Source organism: Aspergillus aculeatus, assembly GCF_001890905.1.
Source record: "Aspergillus aculeatus ATCC 16872 unplaced genomic scaffold ASPACscaffold_3, whole genome shotgun sequence".
NCBI classification, from domain to species: domain Eukaryota; kingdom Fungi; phylum Ascomycota; class Eurotiomycetes; order Eurotiales; family Aspergillaceae; genus Aspergillus; species Aspergillus aculeatus.
The window spans coordinates 32,203-46,889 of NW_017962978.1; the positions used below are offsets into that span (position 1 = coordinate 32,203).

General features: G+C 54.4%; 3 protein-coding genes across 3 annotated transcripts; 2 read left to right on the forward strand and 1 right to left on the reverse strand.

Moving 5' to 3' along the window:
* Positions 1-49: 49 nt before the first annotated feature.
* ASPACDRAFT_39896 (Zn(II)2Cys6 transcription factor) lies at positions 50-2,422 on the forward strand (the record flags this gene model as incomplete). The annotated part of the gene is made up of 8 exons (XM_020200672.1): positions 50-92; positions 163-344; positions 400-1,182; positions 1,245-1,332; positions 1,417-1,743; positions 1,805-1,890; positions 1,944-2,005; positions 2,101-2,422. The coding sequence occupies 8 exons, from the start codon at positions 50-52 to the stop codon at positions 2,420-2,422; spliced, it is 1,893 nt and encodes a 630-aa protein (XP_020058928.1).
* A 454-nt stretch (positions 2,423-2,876) lies between these two features.
* On the reverse strand, positions 2,877-6,912 carry ASPACDRAFT_50151 (hybrid sensor histidine kinase/response regulator; the record flags this gene model as incomplete). Its single annotated transcript, XM_020202320.1, has 5 exons — positions 2,877-3,106; positions 3,163-4,739; positions 4,837-6,152; positions 6,240-6,378; positions 6,494-6,912. The coding sequence occupies 5 exons, from the start codon at positions 6,910-6,912 to the stop codon at positions 2,877-2,879; spliced, it is 3,681 nt and encodes a 1,226-aa protein (XP_020058929.1).
* A 1,205-nt stretch (positions 6,913-8,117) lies between these two features.
* ASPACDRAFT_1864098 (uncharacterized protein) lies at positions 8,118-13,540 on the forward strand (the record flags this gene model as incomplete). Its single annotated transcript, XM_020197831.1, has 15 exons — positions 8,118-8,333; positions 8,392-8,920; positions 9,005-9,231; positions 9,332-9,611; positions 9,668-9,901; positions 9,968-10,698; positions 10,760-10,925; positions 10,994-11,338; positions 11,417-11,540; positions 11,599-11,670; positions 11,721-11,771; positions 11,837-11,901; positions 11,965-12,583; positions 12,667-13,125; positions 13,231-13,540. 15 exons carry the CDS (start codon positions 8,118-8,120, stop codon positions 13,451-13,453), a joined length of 4,341 nt encoding a protein of 1,446 aa, XP_020058930.1. The 3' UTR covers positions 13,454-13,540.
* Between the last annotated feature and the right edge of the window lie 1,147 nt (positions 13,541-14,687).

A 14,687-nucleotide genomic window follows, 5' to 3' on the forward strand; every position in this document is an offset into this window, starting at 1 on the left:
GCCACTCTCACTCCCCCTCACATGCACTTCCCGATGTGGTGCGCTGACCATGAAACTATACAGCCTCCCGTGTCGCACTCGTCGGCGAAAATGTAAGCTTGCCTCCCCACCTCCCACTTTTGGGGGTCTTTCTTATCTCATGCCTTCTTATTCGCAACACAGGCGATGGGACACACCCACGTTGCCAGAATTGTACCCTGCAAGGGCGTCGATGCCAGTGGGGCCTCAAAGCCTCGTTCCATCAATCACGCAATCTCACACTATCACGCTCCGACGAAGCCGACCTTGCAAAAGCTCTGGATCATGAGAAAGGATCGTTGCCCTCGCTAGGGCGTCATTTGAAGGTTTGGAATAGCCCTGATCAGCCACCCTGCACCCCATACTCATCAAAAACCAAAGGTTATCGACGAGACGGAGGCAACCATCCGAGATTATAGCTTCCTGCAGGATACTTCCCCGCCACCAAGGAGCCCGGCAACCTCACATGACCCGGGTCTGAGAGAGGTCGAAGGAGTCCGACCATTGCAGTGCAGCACGGTCAGGGCTTTCGAAGAGCTGCAGGGAAGCTACACACTCGGTGGTAATCAGCATGGCACGGAAGATGACAGTGTCATGGAAAATCTTGTGGCACGGCCATCAATTCAGGATCTTGATCCGACAGACAGCTATCCGGCGACGCCGCCCTCGCTCGTGTCCAATTCCAAGACCCCGAGCACAGGCAACGCGCACGGCCCGACCGCGATCGGAGAGCCTAACGCTGGCACGCACGTTGCGCCTTTCTCACTCGGCAAGGCTTGTTCGGGGGACATCTCCATCCTGCCCCAACCACCGTCTCCTGTTTCCGAGTCAGAGAAACTTAGGCTCATCAGCTTCTACTTGCGAGGAACAGGAACTTGGTGCGAGACCACCGACTCTGATAGGCATTTCACAGTGTTCAGTATCCATGAGATGATGAAGTCATCGGCGTTCGTCGCAGCAGCAATGTCTCTCGCCTCGCGGCACTTGGACCACCTTCAACGTAGACATCGCTCCGTCACGCTGGAGCTATACCAGCACACCATTCGCCTGCTGCTCCGGCAAGACCCCGCCCGTGCTGATTCTTCTATTCTGGCAACATGCACACTACTTTGTGTCTACGAGATGATGGCATCGGGTGTCGATGAGTGGCGACGCCATCTGAAGGTTCTCTCACCAAGTATTTCTTTTCAAATGCTCGGAAGACGGGCTACTGACCACAACTCTAGGGGTGTGCCGGTCTGCTCCAGTTGAAGAAGTGGAATGGGTGTAGCCCTGGTATTGTGAAGTCTTGCTTCTGGGCATTTGCGCGGATAGGTTAGCTACACCGGTGTGAAGTCTCGGATCCAATTAGTGGAAGTTCGTCTGACGTAGAACCCCTGGCATCCGCCCTTGTCACAGACGTCTGGGCTGCTTTTGTCACCCGCAAAACGACCCTCATCTCCGCCCACTTCTGGATGAACGATATGTCCCTCGAGTCGCTGGCCGCCAAGGGCAAGGTGGATGACTATTGTAACATGGCAAACCTAATTTTTGCGAAGATCATCAACCTCCTGGTGAATTCTGTTGTCCATAGCAAAATTGACTTGGGTGAGTCGGTGGCGGCGCTGTGGGATGAAATGCAGCGCTGGTACCGGCTTCGGCCGCCGGTTGTCCACCCGTTGTTGCGACAGGAGCCTTGCCCTGGCACCGTTTTCCCCACGGTCCTACATGCTCGGACATCGGCCAGTGAGTGAACCTTCCCTGTGGGTCCAAAAAACGACCGCCGGTAATGTAGGGATCTTTCTAGTTTGTGGGAACACGTATTATCATGCGGGCTCGATTCTGCTCCTGCAGACAGGTGCTGTGCCGGTTACTCCTGACACCCAAAACGCTGTACGTATACGCAGCCTTCGCTAGCAGCAGCCTGGTCATTTACATAAAGCCAGCAGGTCGATGCCATTTGGCATGCACGCGAACTGATGGGCATCTCAACTTGTAATTCCTCTCAGTGAGTTCCCACTTCCCGTCATACATCGCAAGCTGGCGCCATACCAGCCGTACCGGTCCCGAGAGGTATCTTGATATTGACCAAAAGAGTTACAGTGCAAACTGGGTCAACCATCTGCAACCCCTATACATCGTGGGGACTGTCTTCGCGGGGTATTGCACGACCTCTCCGCCCTCGAAGCACACCCATTCGCACAACGTGGAGGGCTATCGGTCGGCAGCTCAGCAGCCAGTAAGTCCAGATCTTATGAATCTTGCAGGAAACGAAGCCCTTGTCGCTCAGGAATCAACCGTGGTAGAGGAATACGCCACCGAGAAGATCTTGTTGCTGAAACATCTCTCGCGGATCGAAGCTGAAACCGGGTGGAAGACTTCTGATCGTGCGGCTGAGCTGAGGGGACTCTGGGGTCTCGGGTAGACTGTGAATATCAGTCACGGTGTATAGGCGCACTGGCAAACAGGCCGCCTGAATCCTAATTGGTGCCATGTGACAATGCATTACAGGCCAGATGAATCGTATGGCCGATAAATGCGACACTCCGTTTACGTTGTTCCCGGGATGCGTGCTTGGAAACCAGAGGTGGAGTGGATTTAAAGTTGGAACCCGAAAGAATGTCTTCAGGAAACAATACTAAGGATCTCTGGATGATGACATGGAATCGAATCAATATGATATTCCTTCATATGGCTAAACAACATAGCAGAGTCATGCAACAGGGGGTATCGAGCGCCGAAACCGTATACGTGACACATCAATCAAAACCCTTGGACAAGAAGAAATCTAATGGCATCGGCCACGTGTCCAGGCCGAAGTCTGAGCCTGACAAGAAGTAAGAAAAGAAGAGGCTCATGCTCTAGATGTCCGTTTATCCTCATAACTTATTCTGCTCCCACTTCTCCAGGTATTCGGACAGCTTCTCGAACGAGAATGGCTTGGTAACGAACATATCCATCCCGGAGTTCAACGCCTCGGTTTCATCCTGCGCACTGCTGAGGCCGGTCAAAGCAATGATCTTGGCGGTGACGCCGCTGTCCCGCTCCCGTTCTAGGGCGCGGATGGCGCGTGTGGCTTCGAAGCCGTTCATCAATGGCATGGAAATATCTAAGCAGGAAAGATTAGCACTATGTGGTTATGAGGGCGAGAAGGAAGGGAAGTACCCATGAAGATCAGGTCGTAGCCATGTTTCTCCTGCTCGACCGCTTCGACGGCGCGCTTGCCGTTTTCGGCCGACTCGAGCGCAGCCAGGTTCCGTTTCTTCAGGAATGTCAGAATGAGGTTGCGATTGATTGGGTTGTCTTCCACCACTAGGACTCGTGGGCCTCGCGCGGTTCTTTCGATTACCGCATCCTGCTGTGTGGATGCGCTCTGGCATTGGGGGCACAGTGAGGGTTGTGATTGTGTAGCGGCTGCGGCGGCAGCTGAATGTCGGTTGTCGTGTCCAACAGGTAATGCCCTCGACTGAAGTCCGACGGACGTTGCCTCCGACTGTTGGTTCAAGCAGCGCTCAATGGCAGCCGCCAGCTTCCATGGCCCGCACGGCAGACGGACAAAGTTCACGGTCGGCGCCGACGACAGCCAGCCGGGAAGAGGTTTCGATGGAGATGTTGATGGGTCCCATACGACGATTATCGGGAGGAGAACGGTCTCTGTTTCGATTGGAACGGTGGTGGTTTCATCCACAAGCATGAAGTCGACGGGCGAGTCGGAATCGTGCGGCACGAGCTCAATCCCGAACCAGCCGACAAGGTAGCGGCTGATGATCGTCCATCGCGGGGACGACGAAATATCGTCCGGGTCTCCTTCGAGAAGAATACTTGCTCGTCGCCCGGCATGCTTTCCAATCGGTCCGGAGCTCTTGCTTCCTTGTATCATCAAATTCTGGAGATCGCGATCGAGAGAAGCGTCCTCGAGACCGGGTCGAGTCAGAGGCATGGTGACTTTGACAGTGGTCCCTTCGCCTGCGCGACTGTCGAATGTGATGTCGCCTTCGAGGGACTTCAGTAAACTGCGCACGATGGACAGCCCCAAGCCAGTGCCCACGGCCAACGGATCTTCCTGCGCGAATGGGGTGTAGAGTCGATTACGCAAAAACTCTTCGGAGATGCCCTTGCCCGTGTCGGAGACCGTCAGCACCAGCGTTTCCCCGGCTTTGGCAGCAGCGCCCGCCTTCCGGGGCGCCGCCTCAATCACGTCCATCTCCAAGGATACCTTGCCGGCCTCGGTGTATTTCAGGGCATTTCCCACGAGATTCATGATGATGCGCCGCAGCGCGCCAGGATGGGTCTGGTATACCCAATTGTGTTGCGCGATATCCAGCACCACTTCCACAGCCAGCTTCTCTTGGATCGGGTGCGACGCGTCCACCAGCGACTTCTGCGCCATATTCTCCGGGCAGTCCGACGGGGCGGTGGATCGTTGCCCATACGCATGGCCCAGATACACGCCTTCCACGACTTCCTCAGCCAGGGCACTTAGGTCTGTCGCCACGGAAGTGTCCAGTAACGAAGAGGCACCGGAGCCGGTTCTCTTCGCGCTGCGGCGCTTGGCGTGGGCACGGCCGCGCTCCGACGAGACGGTTTTACTATAATCCAGCACCTGGTTCATGGTGTCGAGCAGGGTACGGCCGCAATTGGAGATGGTGTCCAGCAAGGAGCGCTGGAACTCGTCCAGTCGGGTGCCCTGCAGGAATTCGCCGGCGGCCATAATTCCGTGCAGGGGACTGCGTAGTTCATGCCTGTGATTTGCATAAAGTCGTTAAGTCAATCTTGCAATGTCTTTGTTTTGTCCTGCTTGGATGTGAAACTGTGTGAGGGGAAAGAGGCCTTCCTTACGAGATACTACCAATGAAATGATTTTTCTGCCTGTCTGCCGCCACCGACTGCATGCGAATGTATTCGGCCATGATGGAGGAACCGAATCCCAGCATAGAGCTCAGCTCGACGGCCGGGTTGAACACGCGCGTCTCCAGCATGTTCCAGCAGAAACAGCCGGCGAACCACTGCGAGTCCGCCGCGTTCCACAGGGGCACGAACAGCACCTGCGTGGCGCCGGGGAAATAGCGGTTCAGGGTCGAGTTTTCTGAGGCCTTCTGCACCCGCGACTCGTCGATGCTCTGCTGGGAGTCGGTGCGCGCGGGCGAGGGTCGGTCGTCATCGGAGCTGGAGAGCAGTCCGTCCCGGTGGAAGGACCACAGTCTGCCGTGGCGATAGCGGTCCAACAACTGGTGCAGGAACTCGACATTCAATTCCGAGGCGGGATACTGCGTCGTGTTCTTGGAGCCGGGGCGAGGGGCGAAGGGCTCGTGCGCGGTCGACGCCGCCAGCACATGGGGCAGAGTCGGTTCGCGCGGGGTTTTCTCGCCGACGTTATTGCTGCTGCGCCATTTGGTTTCGTGGAGGAGATGGGAATCGGCGCGGAGGAAGATCACACCACCGTCGGTGCCCAGCTCCAGGCTCTGCCGGATCAAGTTCGCCGCCCGCTGGAACATCCACGAATCCCCTGACGACGAGGCCCCCGGCGTGCAACCCGTGCTGGTCTCGGATCTCGACATCGCAGACCCGCGCCTGTCGCGCGACGTAGATCGAGCCCCCGAAGATCGAACGCCCTGGCTCCACGTCCCGCGGGAGCTGCGTGACCGATGCGAGCGTGTCTCGCTGTTCTTCACGGATGGGGACTCAGCGGAGCGCAGAGCGGATCGGTTAGACAGCGTTGGTGGTGGTGGCGACCACGACATCGAGCCAGAGCCCATGGCGGCGGGTGTGCTGGGGGCCGTCGATGCCCGCTCCCCGATCTCCGAACTGCCTTCGACAAAGTAATTCAGGGCGCGGGAGAGCCGGGCTGCGCGTCGCCCGTCGGTGGCTTGTCGGCTGACGGCGAGATACTCGCTGACCAGGGCGCCCACGGTCACCAAGGCGTTCTTCTCGAGCGTGGTCAACCCCGTCGGGTGGGGCTTCTTGTCCAGCACGAAGATCGAGCCGATGTTAATCTTCGTGTCCGCGGTCAGCGGCGTGCCGGCGTAGAAGCGAAAGCCGGGATCCCCGCGGACGAACGGGAGATTCTTGTACCGCTCGTCGGTGCTGAGGTCGTTGACCTCGATGAACGAGGAGGTGCCCTTCTCCCGGTTGGAGGGCGGGAGGTCCAGCGTATCCTGTAGATGTCGGTGAGGTGTTGTGTTGGTTACATTTAAACCCACGAGAGTGTAATGTTACGATGGGGAAAAAGAAAGAGGGCCTACCCTGCACATGATCCACTCATCGAGAGAGAGCCTGGAATTCCCATTCCACACTCCATCACCCAGGTCCTGCAGATCCAGATCACCCTGGTTTGTTTGTGCGGCTTGCGCGATGATAAACTGCGAGTCCTGATCGGAGACGCTAAACAATAATCAACTCAAAAAATGAAGGTGAACAATAACAAGAAGGCGAGTAGATTCACCATGCCAGCGGCGGTTGGCCCGGCGAAGAAGAAAGGTATGCATTGCAGACATACCTAATGAGCACGCGCTCAACATCCAGCCGCAAAGCAGCCAACTGGGCGAAGGAGGTCAAGGTCTCGTTGTGGTGGCTCAGATGTGGCTCGAGCACCAAAGGGACAGTATACTCGGTGTCTACTGCGTGCAGGTGGGGAGAGCCTGCGGGGGAAGCAACAGAAGAGTAATGCTGGGAGCTCCCACCCCCATGATGCGGGGTACTCGGGGTACTTTGGCCCGGAGGGAGTGGCGATGTCGGCTCAGCCTCTTCCTCGATGGGCGAAATGAGGCTCTGTGGGTGGAAGATACTATACACTTCACGGGCTCGACGGCCAGCACCATGGTCCGGCGCAGGATCCGGCGTCGTTGTCGTGCCCTCTCCGTCAAAGTGGCCAGTGCGCCCACCGGCGGGGGGTTTCTTGGGGGGAGGAGAGGTCATCGGAACATATAGCAAGGATACTTTCCACCTACGTTTGGTGGATGGCAGTAGTCAGAGGGTGGGGAGTGATTTGGGAGGTGAATACACACCAAGAAGAAATGATAATATGACACAGGTGGGATGAAGGAGTTTCGGCTATTTTTGGGAGCGATGGACCACGAAATTCATCCAAGGGGGAGGAACGAACGAACGAATGACTGAAACTCGGTTACCGCGGTGACATCATCGGCCAACACGCACTTTTTTCCGGAAAACTTACTTCCGACCGCCCTGGCACGTGATCTATCTCGGCAATAGAAGCCTCGCTTAGCTAGACTGTATCGGGTTAGCACGACTCTCCCCGGCTCCCACTGGACGGGGAAACTTCCCGAGGGAGCCGAAGCTGGAACCAGGAACCAGCTGGCCGGGTCGAAGGCCCAGTCGGCCAAGATAGTGAGTGATAGATCCTTCACTAAGACTGTTATCTCAACTGGTTGAACCTATTCCACTATACGGCGTAGCTGATATCCTCGTGGGACTGGAAAATACATTTTATCATCGCTTTAGGCCATCATTGCCCGACCCGGCCGGTCGGAAATTACCAGGACGTTGCCCTTCGCCCTGCATCGGCTGGAATTGCCGTCAAAACAAGCATCATGAAACTCCTGGGATCGGTGTCCATCAAGGATCATAAATCTCAGCCACATCAGGCTTAGCCCGGGGTTCCTGGCAGCCCCCGTATTCGTGTTCCCGGGAGTGGCGCACATGCAGGGCAGATACGGGATGGGATCCACGTCTATCTATGGAAACTGAGCACACGACAGCTGAACCCTGCAGAGAGAGCTCCTCTCATCAGTCACAGGAATACGGCGCTACTCCAGGCCACCTTCGAGACCTGTGCAAGTTATATTGAAGTTTATACTAGATGGCAGGCCGCCCGTTGATCCAATCGGGAGCTGCCGTGGGGTTTACGCAGGTCGCGCAACCTTAAATCCTCCAATGCAGTATGCACCTCAAAGGAATTCGGAATGCTCAAGCGACGACAACATCGACAGGTCTCCCAAGCCATCGTCGGGGTTCTTTGTACAATGGGCGCAGTCAGAATTGGATGTGTTCGACTTTGGCATCATGTATTGCATTTTTTTACACGCAGGCGGATGGCTTCGGACATATATACTGAATGGCATGCTGGCCCTCTGGAGTAGAAACAAAGTCGATACTCCGCCATGATTGTCTTTCCTTGCCCGAGAGGGAGTGATGACTCCTTCAATCCCGTCGTGAGCGTTCATTGTCGAGAATTCGACTTCACCTTGCTCTTTGAGGATGTGGTTCTAGTTTCTATCCCCTCGTTTATCTTCCTAGCAATCCACTCCATCCGCATCGCCTGTCTCCTCCCGAAGCCAGTGAAGGTTGCCAACCAACGGCGAACAATCATTCTAATGGTGGGTTTCGAGACTGAATTCAATGGTGATGCTGTTTCCATGCTAAGGTGGGCATTAGGCCGTGCATGCTGTACTTTTAGGAAGTCAGTTAGCGTTGCTCGGTATCCGACACAATACCCCGACGCTGCAGACGCGGGTATGGCTCGCCGCGCAAATCCTGCAGACAGTCGATACTTGTGTGGCGATTTTAACTACATACTTTGAGCGCGCTCACTCGTTGCGGCCCCCTATCTGGCCCAGCCTCTACTTGTTTGTGGCGGTGCTGTTGGACAGTGTCCGCGCCCGGACGTTCTGGCTTGCTTCGAACACCATCTTTGCGCCCATCATCTTGAGTGTGGCGTTGGGTCTACGCGTTTTGCTTCTGATACTTGGGTCAACACTACCAACACGCTCACGACCCCTGCAGCATCAAGATACCACAAAAGAGGAAAGCAGCAGTTTGTGGGAGCTGTGTTTATTGACATGGGTGCTCCCAATTCTGAAACAAGGCTTCTTTTCGCCTTTGACTTTGGAGCAGGTTCCGCCCATCGGGCACAGCCTCACGGCAGAAACGCTGATGAGAAGGCTGCAGCGGCGCTGGAATCAGGGTAAGAAACTGAACTCTGCTGTTCTTCAACATTTTTCGCCTTGTTTAGGTACTATGGCTCATTCTCCGTCTTTCTCTCTCATAGTGTACCAATCACGCGGAAACCAGCTCTTTTTCACTCTATTCCGGACATTCAAAATCGAATTCGTGCATGGAGTCATTCCCCGATTGTGTTTCTCGGCGTTCACCCTGATGCAACCCCTTTTGGTCAACGCCATAATCAAATTCGTGGGGTCCAACGATAACCAGACAACGCGGAACAAAGGGTATGGTTTGATCGGAGCATCGGCGATAGTTTATCTTGGGCTTGCAGTAAGTACTATCTCTCTTAATGGCTTACGTGGCGTTCTGTACTTTTGCCTCGTGCAGCAAAGGCATCTCACATTCATAACTATTAACATCCATTCCCTAGACATCCAAGGCAATTTACAACAGACAGGCGTATCGCTTCGTGATTGGAGTCCGGGGGGCTTTACTCGCCACAATCTACAGTCGAACCCTTGAGCTCGGCGCTGCAGATCAAGGGAGTACATCTGCACTCACCTTGTTGGGGACGGACGTGGAGCGAATCGCGACGGGCCTCCGGGACGTGCACGAGATATGGGCGTCGCCGATCGACATAGGGCTAGCGATTTGGCTGCTTGGAAGACAGCTGGCCGTATCCTGTATCGTCCCTGTTGTGCTATCTCTCCGTAGGTTCTACTTTACGTTTGGGTAGACACTGACTAATCTTTTTTTCCTCTTAAAGTGTGTATACTTGTTATCGCAAAGGTATGCAAGTTGAAGAATCAGGCTCAGCGCGAGTGGATCGAGAGAGTGGAACGCCGGATTGATGTCACTCGACAAATGCTCAATGACATCAAATCCATCAAACTACTTGGTCTTGGGGCGCAGATCGAGTCTATCATCTCCCGTTGTCGGTCGATCGAGATTGCAACCTCCCATAAATTTCGCTCGTTGTTGTGTTGGGAGGTCTTCATTGGTGAGTGGAACGATTTGAACTTGTTTGGTACGGGGTTTATGCCACTGATTCTGACAATGTCTGTAGCCAATTTCTCGTGGCTGGTGTCTCCAGCTGCCTCCTTTGCCTTGTTCACCATAGTCTCGACCGCAAACAAAAGCAGCTCACTCGACCCTGCGCAGGCATTCACCGCACTGTCTCTAATGAGCCTGATTACACTACCAGTTCTCACGTTGATCCAGGCCCTACCCGCTCTGTTTCAATGCTTGGGCTCCTTTACCAGGTTGCAGGAATATTTCGCCCACCACAATACACAGCCTATGTATCTCGACTCAAAACTACTGTCGTCAAGTCCATCACTGCTTGGCCGCTCGGGTTCCGAGGTTCCATCCACAGGCACAGAGAAGGGCCCTCTGATCGCCTTGCGGAATGCCACGGTTAAGTGGAGCACCTCCGGACCTGCGGTAGTTCACGAGATTGATTTCGATGTGCACAAGGGAGATATACTAGCTATTATGGGCCCAGTGAGCGCCGGCAAGACCACGCTTCTGGAAAGCATTCTGGGCGAAACCGTCGTTGACCACGGGTACATCCATACGCACCCTGTGCCGACGGCATACTGCAGCCAGGTCCCCTGGCTTGTTGAGGGGACCGTCCGTGACAATGTCGTTGGGCCTCTGGGTATGCAGCCCGCGTGGTATCACCAAGTGCTCTGGATGTGCGGGGTGGGCGAGGATCTACAAGCCCTGCCGGAGGGGGATTTGACCCGTGTCGGCGGGCACGGGAGTGCTCTCAGCGGTGGACAGAAGCAACGAGTCGTGAGTTCCAGCTGTTGTCGTTTTTGTGTCCCTGTGCCTTACACGTTGTCATCTCTACTAGGCTCTGGCTCGTGCGGTCTACTCGCGATGTGAGCTTGTTATCCTAGACGATATCTTCAGTGGCCTCGATTCCGTCACGATTGACAGAATCTGCCACCGCCTGCTGAGCGTTGACAGAGGGTACTTCCGTCGCAAGGGGATCACCGTGCTACTATCGACGCATAATTGTAAGTGTCACTTTGCACTTTCATCTGTACATTGCGCTGACGTGTTTGATGTGCTTGGGAATGGACAGCCAAGGTTGCCGCACTCGCGGACGAAATATTCGTCCTTGAAGATGGTAGAGTGGCGCAGCATACTTTGTCTTCACCTCCAACACAGTCATCAGAAACTCAATCTCTCTCGACGGAGGCCGACGAAGAAGTTCCCAAACAATGGCCCATGGTATCCGAACGTTGCGTGGAACCCGAAGAGGAAGAATTGCCGTCCGACGACAACAGTCGTTCTCAGGGATCGACACAGTCTTCCCATGTTGAAGATGGGGCTGGCTATCTCTACTACCTCAAATCTACCGGTCGAACTCTTGCATCAGTCTACGTCATTCTCATCCTCATAGCCGCGTTCTGTCAGGACTTTCCCAGTAAGTGCACCTACTATTGGTTCGTGGGTGGCATGAATGGACGGCCGCAACTGACCCTGTGCTATCGCTTTCGATCAGATCTATGGATGAAGTGGTGGTCGAATGCAGATTCGCAAGGCTCAAGCCAGCTTTCAGGGATGTATCTCGGAGTTTTTATTGCCTTCGCAGTCGGCACTGTTGTGGTTGGTGCAGCAGGCTCTTGGTAATAACTTGATCACCCTTTTTAATACCTACCTGTAATCAGGACTAATGGACGACAGGGTCTACCTAATACGTATGATCTCCAACAGCGCAGAACGCCTACATATCGACCTTTTGCGCAGCATAATGAGGTACGCAGTCCATGGCTCCCTTGCATAGCAAGTAGAACTAACACGTTTAGTGCTCCTCTTTCTTGGCTAAATGGAACCACCGCGGGCGATATCCTGAATCGGTATGGTGATGCACATTTGGCTATATCTCAAGCACGTTAACTCATTCCTATCCTGAACAAAATAGATTCAGTCAGGACCTGGAGCTGGTGGATATGACATTGCCACTGGCAGCTGTCAACGCAACCAAGGGTGAGTGCGACGTCTGAGCCGGAATTAACGACTATCCCCTGCTGACTAGCTGCTCGCACCAAGCCACCGGGTCCTGTCTCCTAAAATTAGCAATCCTCTTTGTGGTAGCCAGGTATATGTCCCTGGCGGTCCCACCCCTATTGCTAGTCTGCTTCCTCCTGCAGAAATGCTACCTGCGCACCTCGCGACAGATCCGCCTGCTCAGCATCGAGACCAAGGCCCCTCTGTTCCAGCACCTCTCCGAAGCCCTCAGCGGTGGTGCGAGCATCCGGGCGTTCCAATGGCAGACCTACCTCAAGGAAGCTAATCTTTCGATGGTGGACAATTCGCAGAAATGCACGTACACGCTGTTCATGGTCCAACAATGGCTGACCCTCGCCATGGACCTAATTGCCAGCGGTCTCATTCTTCTGCTAACAATGTTGACGGTTCTGATGCGGGACTCCTTCGACCCGGGGTCATCGGGTACCGCCGTTGTGACCCTTATGAGCTTCACGCAGTCCTTGGCCCGGCTGCTGAAATTCTGGTCGATGACCGAGTCCTGTCTCGGGGCTGTCTCACGGATCCAGTCGTTCACAGCCCAAACCCCCTCCGAATCCAGCGGCAAGGCCGCCCTCCCACAGCAGACGACCTGGCCCAGCATTGGCGCCATCGAGGTGCAGAACGTGGGTGCTGCATATAAGTACGTTCCACTCCCCACACTATTGCTAACGCTTCCCACCCAAACCATGAGATTGTGACTGACCCCGAGTATTCACCATGCAGATCCAAACCCGTCCTAAACGACGTAAGCATGCGCATCGAACCCGGCCAGAAGATCGCGCTGTGCGGCCGCTCGGGCAGCGGCAAATCCTCCTTACTGCTGTGTCTGACCGGACTCCTGCGACCCCACTGCGAGACCGGCACCATTCACATCGACGGCCTCGATATCACTTCTGTACCCCCGCAGGACCTGTGCGCCCGCCTGAGCGTCGTCCCCCAAGAACCGTGCTACCTCCCCGGCACCATCCGCTTCAACATCGATCCGACCCACACCCTCTCCGAGCCGGCTCTAGCCCGCATACTCGACACAACACATCTCACCGAGGTCGTGGCACGACTAGGCGGCATGGACGCCACTCTCGATCCGACGCGCTGGTCCGCCGGCCAGGGGCAGCTGCTAGCGCTGGCGCGCGCGATCGCCCGGCAGAGCAAGGTGTTGATCCTAGACGAGGCGATGAGTCGGTATGTTGTTCCCCCTTACCTGGGCTATTGTCTTAGCTCCTGCGGAGTTGTGCTCTCTGAGGAAAACATAAGGCTAACGCAGAATCCCGATATCGGGCGTGGTAGGGTTGATCAAGCGACACAAGCCCTGATGGATAGGGTCGTTTCGCTGGAGTTTGCGGACTGCACGGTTCTGTCGATCGTCCACCGGTATGACAATATCGCGTGGTTTGATAAGGTGGCGGTGATGGAGGAGGGGCGACTCGTCGAGTTTGAGCGGCCAGACGCTCTGCTGGCGCGGGAGGAGTCGCGGTTTCGGGCGCTGTATGTCTCTAGTGGGTGCTCGTGATGTGGGTACCATCTTCCTTTCACCTAGTTGTCGTCTCTGTGACTAAGATTGTGGGAAAATAATGTATATGTAAATAGTCATGCGGGGGTCCAACAATAAGAGTACGATGCGGTTATCCCTGCTATGGAGGGAGAACGTTGAGGAAACTCTTCCGAACATTTAGCATACATATGGATCCCACTCTTGATTGAGGGTGTTTCCAGCAAGGACCTGCTTTGTTTCTGTACTGGAGAGCACATTAAGGCATAAATTACCTGGAGGTAACTCCTTGTTATGTTGGTCACGTAATGGTGAGTGACTTGCCGGGTCTTTGTTTATTTCTCCCCGCCTTCTTAAGCCTAAGGCTTCACTCTACCAGGGCCTATTTTAGGAACTACGATAGATTCCGAAGGAGGTCTCTTTGGAAGGGAAGGTTCTTGTTGAAGCCCGAGGGAATAGACTCTTGAGCCTATGCCAGGTGATCGATACCTTACATGGGGTATTTCTTACCGAATGTAGGCGGTGACTTAGGGTGCGTCCGATAGCACAGCGCATTTCCTTGTAAACCTACCCGGGTACTACTGTACTGTACAGTAGACTGCGTACAATACAATGTAATACTGAAACCTATAGTATTGGTGAAACAGAGCTACGCACCCAATGGTAACGATCACAGCAGAGGCGGAAATCGGGCGCCCTCACAAGGTTCTTACCCCTTGTATACTATTCTTCCACACTTTCCAGATTACTGACAAACCCGTCTTGTCTACTGAGAGGATATACCATTTCACAAGTGTACTTCATCACCCTTTACGGGGAGAAGTAAACAGTGTGATTGAGTTGATCCCTGTAAGAAAGATGGAGGTGGGCGGTACGGGCGATTCCACGGACCACTAACGCAGTACACTACCAATGAAAGCTGAAGCTTGTGTACAATTTTTGTCTTATTGATACATTGATAGCTGTGGATCGCGTTGGAAGGGGGAAGGGCCTTCTATGCTATTGACGGTATTTTTGGAAATCCATATCTCCTGCTCACCTCCCAGACACATGCTTCTAAAACTCTATATTGGTCAGCTTTCGTCGGACCAAATCGACACATGGCGGATCTGGTTTGGTCTGGTCTTTTTTTTTTCCTTTTTTTGTTCCAGTTTTACTTTCTTCTTTCTTCTTCTTCCCTTTATTTTCTTTTCTTTATTGCTCTTTTTTTCCCTTTTGCCAGCGTGTTTTCAATTGCTTGTTGTTGTTGTTGTTG